Source organism: Chiloscyllium plagiosum, chromosome 26 (assembly GCF_004010195.1).
Source record: "Chiloscyllium plagiosum isolate BGI_BamShark_2017 chromosome 26, ASM401019v2, whole genome shotgun sequence".
Lineage (NCBI taxonomy): Eukaryota > Metazoa > Chordata > Chondrichthyes > Orectolobiformes > Hemiscylliidae > Chiloscyllium > Chiloscyllium plagiosum.
This window is the reverse complement of record NC_057735.1, coordinates 11467158-11474255: the sequence shown is the minus strand read 5'-3', so window position 1 is coordinate 11474255 and position 7098 is coordinate 11467158. Positions and strand designations below refer to the sequence as shown.

At 44.0% G+C, this 7098-nt stretch overlaps 1 protein-coding gene across 2 annotated transcripts in view; it reads right to left on the bottom strand.

Annotated features, from left to right (window-relative positions):
* The window catches only part of LOC122563085 (CMRF35-like molecule 3), a 16965-nt gene extending 15021 nt beyond the window's left edge, over positions 1–1944 (bottom strand). For both annotated transcript variants that reach the window (XM_043716497.1, XM_043716498.1), the window contains exon 1: positions 1594–1944. In XM_043716497.1, coding sequence (XP_043572432.1) covers positions 1594–1633 — 40 coding nt within the window. In that variant the 5' untranslated portion in view covers positions 1634–1944. The remainder of the gene's footprint in view (positions 1–1593) is intronic.
* Positions 1945–7098: the final 5154 nt, after the last annotated feature.

The window sequence follows — 7098 nt, the reverse complement described above, 5'->3', positions numbered from 1 at the left end:
ATGCAAGGACTGCACAAAACACTACATAGGACAAACAGGAAGACAGCTAACGATTCATATCCATGAACACCAACTAGCCACGAAATGACATGACCAGCTATCCTTAGTAGCCACACACGCAGATGACAAGTAACATGGGTCCTACTGGGACAACACTACTATTTTCGGACAAGCCAAACAGAGAACAGCCAGGGAATTCCTAGAGGCATGGCACTCATCCACAGATTCTATCAACAAACACATCGACCTGGACCCAAATTACTGACCACTGCAGCGGACAGCTGGAACTGACAACTGGAAGCTGCAGAGACAAACCACTATAAATGCCGGAGGAGAGATCACAGAAGCGCTTCACAGGAGGCTCCCAAGCACTGAGTATGTCACCTAGACAGGGGACGAAATGTCTGCAACACAAATTCTCAGCTCGGCGAACAGAACCACAGCAACGAGCCCCCGAGCTACAAATCTTCTCACAAACTTTGAACTGTTTTTCTCTGTCTGTCCATTTGGAAGCGCGGAGAAAGTTGGGGGTATTGGGATGGGCCTGGGAAATGGAACTTGATGCCCCAATGTGCACTTGCTCAAGGTGGGAATGGGAAAACTCAGCCCCTGGTTTGTTTAGGGCATTCGGAAAAATATTGATGTTTTAAATCTTTCCTCCATTCAATTATTCCTTGTAAAAGAAGACAGGCTGTTGACGTTGTTAGTGTCTGTAGCCAATATTCCTCAGCAAGTGAACCTTTGGAATGAGGGGCCACTCTCTGGTATTCTGTCCTGAATAACAAGAAGGAGTTTGTGTTCATGGTGATAATCATTGACTTCAAATGAAATTGCTTTCTCAGCCATTAGCCATCGTTTCTCAGTCTGCACTTGGGTACCAAGAGAAGGAGGCATGATACTGGATTTAGTGATCACATTGGATGCTGTGCTAAATTTTACATTTTGAAACTCATTTCATAAATCCTTTTCTGGGATGTAGCTACTACTGGCATCCAAGTTGTTTATCTTTAATTATCCCTGAGCTGAGTACATTCTAAATTTCAAAGGCAGTTGTACATCAACCAAATCGCTGTGAGTCTGCAACGACATGTCATTCGGCAGATTTCCTTCCCTAAAGGGTCCGATAGATATCCAGATTTGTGAAGTTCACGTCTCTCCATCCACCATTGTGTGACTTGAGCCTGGGTCTCTGGATGACGTGACCATGAACAACCCTATTGTACCACAGCCCTCCCTTCCCTGAAGGACTTTGGGTGGGTTAAGCTGCCCTATTGTACAACCTTCATTACTTCAAAGAAAAACTTGCAGTTACTGTGTTAGCACTGACGAGGAAGTCTGGTGTCAGACAGGACAGAAACATTCAGGTTCAGTGGGATCCCACAGAGAGACACAAAACCAGGCGGGTGATGCTGGGGAACAGACTGACCTCACCCACAATACCACCTTTCCAAACAACTTGTCACTAACTACTCATTAACTCCCTCACAAACTGACGGGCCACTGTGTCAATAAACATTACTGGCCTTTCTCAGCTCTTATTTAAAAATGTACATTTTAATTATACTGAAAATCGAGATCTGAAAGGAGACTTACTTGACACAGAGATAAGAATGAAAAACCCAATTGTTTTCATCGCTCCAGCTGTTTCTTGTGGGTGAATTCTTATTGTTCAGATATTGTCTGTTAGGAGAGCTGTGTTTGAATTAGTTTACTCCCCGTTATATCTGTCACTTCCTGCTTCATGTTACAGTTGGCCAGTTCCTCTTTAACAATCTGTGAGATCACCTTGCGTCACTCCCTGAGTTCCTCATTAAGTGTCTGGGTGCTTTCTCACACATTCATAGATAGAAACCCTTCGCTGTTGAATCGCTCACCACGGTAACAGTGAAGGGACAGCTGCTGACCTGGGAGCTGCATTTTATCACATCACACATTGCAAAGGGACATTTTGGACAGCAGGGCTCCTGATTGGTCAATCATGGTCAGCTGATTCTCTTTCTCTCACTTTCAGTTCCCATTATGCTTTTATTGTTGGAATAACTGCAGAGAGGCCAGTATCCTGTCACCAAGCCCCCCTTTATTTACATGTAAACATACATAGGCTGTGACCAGTCAGCTCCAAGACAGTCCATAGACTGAGGAGCCCTTTTGAATCTCCTGTTTATCTCTAGAGTTCCCTCCTCATTTTCCAATTGTGATGGTATCGAGTCTGCTTCCTACTTGGACTCTGAGGTCCCCGACTGGAAGCCACAATTTCTGACAGCCTTTCTGGCTGGTGTGAGGGGCTGGGTATGTTTTGCTCCTGCCCCATTTGCATGTTAGCAGCTTTCAGCTGATCCAGATTTGTTCAGGATTGCCTCACTTATCCAAACTTTGTATGTCACGGGAACAATCCTGACCATCGGACATAATGCCTTGCCAACATCTTCATCTTGGAAACCCCTGGATGACCCGGATTGAGTTCAGCCAGTATCTGGCAGGGATCTTTTCTCGGGATAATCAGTCATGCTCCCCATAGGAACATGCTGTACCCTTCAGTGGTCTGGTCTCACCGGGTCCAGAAAGGTTTCAGTCTGGGTTCTCGAGGCCCTTTTGTTTCCCTATTACCTCCATCTGTTTTAGTTTGCCAGGATTGTTATGTGTCCACAGTCGGATATCGTCGACGGTGACCAAAAAGATGTCCAGGAAGTTTAAAACCAGCAGGGACTGTCCCAGGGAGGCACCACCGATGGTATATCTGCCAGTGGGAGGCCTCAAGACATTCAAATTTGCCATTTGACCTTCTGGGCAGTGTTCCAACTGGTAATGGTACGCACTGAGAGTAAGGGCCCACCACTGAATTTGACCAGAATCTATGGGTGGCACATCCTTGTGTTCTTTAAATAACCCTAACAGGGGTTTGTGCGTCATTACCATGACAAATTTACGTCTGTAAAGGTATTAGTGGAACTTTCTCACATCAAAGATGATATCACAACCTTCCTTCTCTATCTGGGTGTATTTGTGTTCAGCATCAGCCAAAGTCTGGATAGTCCATGCTGACGGGTGTTCCTCTCTGCTGAGCCACTGGGGATTCCTGTCAGGCAAATGGCACTGGGCATGCCTTACAAAGTTTTGTGATTGCCTCCTTATCAACTGGTAAATTGGCGTTTGCCCCTTTGATCGTGCCTAACCGTTCCTGAACAGCCTCTGGGTACTGATTTAGGACTTCACTCAGGCAGCCATTTTCTACTCGAGAAATGTTGAGCCAATCAAGGTGAATCTTTCTAAACCAATTCTGCCCCAATAGGCTGTGGCCTGAGCCTCCTACTACAATCTGTGGTAACTGTAGAGTCTGCTTTGCAATGGAGACCGGAACCAAAGTTGTCAACTTAATCTGTAACAGAAGCCGGTACCCCATCACCAAATCACCCTTTAATTACATGAGCACTGTACACGGGCTGTGTCCAATCAGCTCAAAGCCAGTCCCTTCACACTGAGGGGAACCTTCTGAATCTCTTTGCCAGCTGGAGCTCCCTGTTTGAGCCAAGTAACAGCCCCAATCAGGGATCTTATTATCAATGAAATCCACCTGGCCATGGTCCCATTCACGACAATACTCGAAAGGTTTTAGAGCAGTGGGATGTGACTGAGTGGTTGTGTCAAGAGGGATTGAGAGTAATACCTGGACTGTTGTTTAGGGAATAGTGCATTTACTACTCTTGATTGGGATTCTAGCACTAGGAACCATCATGTTAGCAGTAAACTAATTGAATCAAAATTTATATTTAATTGAATAGCTGCTAGAGTGTAAAAATGTAAGTCAGCGTTGTAGTAAATTTCTCCTGCAGAATGTGGGAAATCAGAGGCAATTTGAATAGCTCCATCTTCAGGAAGTGTGTCCAGTTGCAGGTCCTGTCAGACCCTCATGGATTGGTTGGATTGGCAGTTGGAATCACCGAGGAGCTTGCAGGAGATGGAAAGGATTGGACATTTGGAAAAAAATTCAGATAGACAAATCCCCAGGATCTACCTCAGAGGGTGAAGTAGGAGGAAATTGCTGGGGCCTTGTGGAAAATTGTTGGATCCTCTTTAATCACAGTAGAGGTCCAAGAGGAGAATAGCCAATGTTGTCTCTTTGTTTAAGAAAAACAACAGGGATAATGCAAGAAGTTACAGGCCAGTGAGCCTTAGGTCAATGGCAAGGAAATTATGGGAGAAGATTGTCAGGGCCAGGACCATCCAGAACCTCATCACCTGAGGGAATCTCCCATCCATAGCCTCCAACCCCATAGTTCGGGAACCACACACTGCCCTTTAAAAATACTCACTGGAGAATGTAGGAGGTCTCACTTAGAAGTTTTCAGGTTTCACGAAGATTATGAAGTTGCAGCTTGTAAGAGAGATTGCCAGAGGATGTAGATAGGCTGGAGTCTTGGGTGGAGAAATAGCTGATGGATCTTAATCCAGACAAATGTGATGTGATGTATTTTGGAAAGTGTATTGCAATTGGAAAGAATACGGTAAATGGCAGAATGCTTAGATGCTCTAACATACAGAGGTATCTCAGCATACAGGTCCAGGGTTCCCTGAAAGTAGCAACACAAGTGGACCAGGTGGTCAGGAATGCATGTCGCTTGCTTGTCATTACCGGTCAGAGGACAGAGTATAAATATTGTCAAGAATGTTGCAGCTGGATCGAACTTCAGTGAAGGCACTTTTGGAATATTGTGTACAGTTCTGATCACTACACGATCAGAAGGATGTGGGGGTTTTGGAGAAGTTGCAGAACAGATTTGCTCAGTTCGGATGGTATTAGCTATGAGGAGAGATTGGAGAAATGTGGTTTGCTTTCATTTGAACATTGGAGACTGAAGGGCGACCTGATAAAAGTTTCCAAAATTATGAGAAGCGTGGACAGAATGGATGTTCAGAGATTTTTTCCCCAGAGTAGGAATATCAATTACAAGGGGATACAGATTGAAGGTAAAAGGGGAAAGTTTAAAGGAGATATGAGATGCAAGTGTTTTACACAAGTCCATGGAATACGCTGCCAGAGGAGGTGATAGAAGCAAATAGAACAGCAATGTTTAGGAGGTATCTTGACAGATACACGGATAGGCAGCGACTAGAGGGTTGTGAACCGCAAAGAGACCATAGGTTTGTAGTTTAAAAAGGTATCATATGTCAGTCCAGTCTTGGTGGGCCGAAGGGCCTGCACCTATACTGTACTGTTCTTTGTTCATTGTTTCTTCTCTTTGTTCTGCGAAATATGTTTCAAAAGCAGGAATATAACCATCCAATCAAATCATTGTCTATCACTGCCCTAACTCCCAGAATAACATTCCTACAATCTATGAAGATGATTCTTCCCCAGTTTCTGACTATGTGGATGACATATGTTGGCCAAGACTGAGGTAAGCTTAGGCCAGGGTTGGCCATGTATCTTTTTCCCTCGTGTCTTTGCAGAGTTTGATTGTCCATAATTTGATAGAGGCATGATTTGATAGAGGTAGACAAGGTACTGAATAGCTTAGATAGAGTACATAGCCAGAGACGAAAATGTGTTGCTGGAAAAGTGCAGCAGGTCAGGCAGCATCCAAGGAGCAGGAGAATCGACATTTCGGGCAGAAGCCCTTCTTCAGGCTCATGCCCGAAACGTCGATTCTCCTGCTCCTTGGATGCTGCCTGACCTGCTGCGCTTTTCCAGCGACACATTTTCAGCTCTGATCTCCAGCATCTGCAGTCCTCACTTTCTCCTAGATAGCCAGAGACTTTTCCCCAGGGCAGAAGTGGCTGTCACGACGGGTCATAATGTTAAGATGATTGGAGGAAGGTATAGGGGAGATGTCAGAGGTTGGTTCTTTACCAGAGAGTGGTGGGTGTGTGGAATGCACTGCCAGCGGACTGCAGCAACTGCTGGACAAGTACATGGACGGCAGTAAATTGAGGGGTGTGTCGGTTTGGTTGATCTGAGATTAAGATAAATGCTCGGTACAACCTTGTGTCCGAAGGATCTGTACTGTGCTGTACTGTTCTATATTGCTCAAACAAGAGCTGAAGTGCCTTTTAATTGACAAGAAAATCTGAGTTATAATAATAGGCTGGATAGGTTGGGACATTTTTCGCTGGGGTGTAGTAAATTGAGGGGTTTCCTTATAAAAGTTTATAAAATCATGAGGGTCATATAAAAGGTGAATAGCAGAGGTCTTTTTGATGGGGTGGGGATTTCAAAATGAGGGGCATATTTTTAAGGTGATTGGAACAAGATTTAAAAAGGGATGAGGGGTAACGTTTTTACACAGTATGTGGTTTGTGTGTGGAATGGACTGCCAGAGAAATTGTTGGATTCAGGAATACGTATAATATTTAAAAGACATTTGGATAAATTAATGAATGGAAATGGTATGGAGGGCTATTGGCCAGAAGCAGTAGGGGTGACTGTTTACTTTGGGCACATGGTCAGCATGGACCAGTTGGGCCAAAGGGGCAGTTTCCATGCTGCATTGCTGTGACTCTCTCATTTGTAAACAACAAACTCTACATCAGTTTATAGTGAAACATGATGGTGCTTCTGAAAGATCTTCTGAGTATTGTATTTCTTGAGTATGCTGTTACTACAAGACTCCTGAGATGTCCTTGTGTGAATAGTAACTTGACCATACTTGCCAGAGCATCAGAACAACTGGCTCTGAGTCATCCTATGGTTTTCCCTTTGAATAAACCACTAGCCAAAGTGTTTGTATTTCAATGACTCAAATCCCTGCAGAGAAATCTGTTTGAGTATATGTGCATGTGTGTGAATATGTTTGTGACTGTAGTTAGGGGATATTTGGATGGTTGTGCATTTATGCTTGATAGAATTAGAATTAGCTTTATTGTCACACATACTCAATAATTACAGTCAAAAGATTATACATCGCCCCTTAAAGCACCATCTTAGGTTCAAGGTACCTAGGTACAGCTTCTTTAGTTACAAAATCTTGGAAAATAGAGAAATGAAATGTCCAGCATTGCAAGAATAAAAGTCTAGAACATAGAATATTACAGCACAGTACAGGCTCTTCGGCCCTTGATGTTACGCCTTTCTGTGAAACCAGTCTGAAGCACATTTAACCT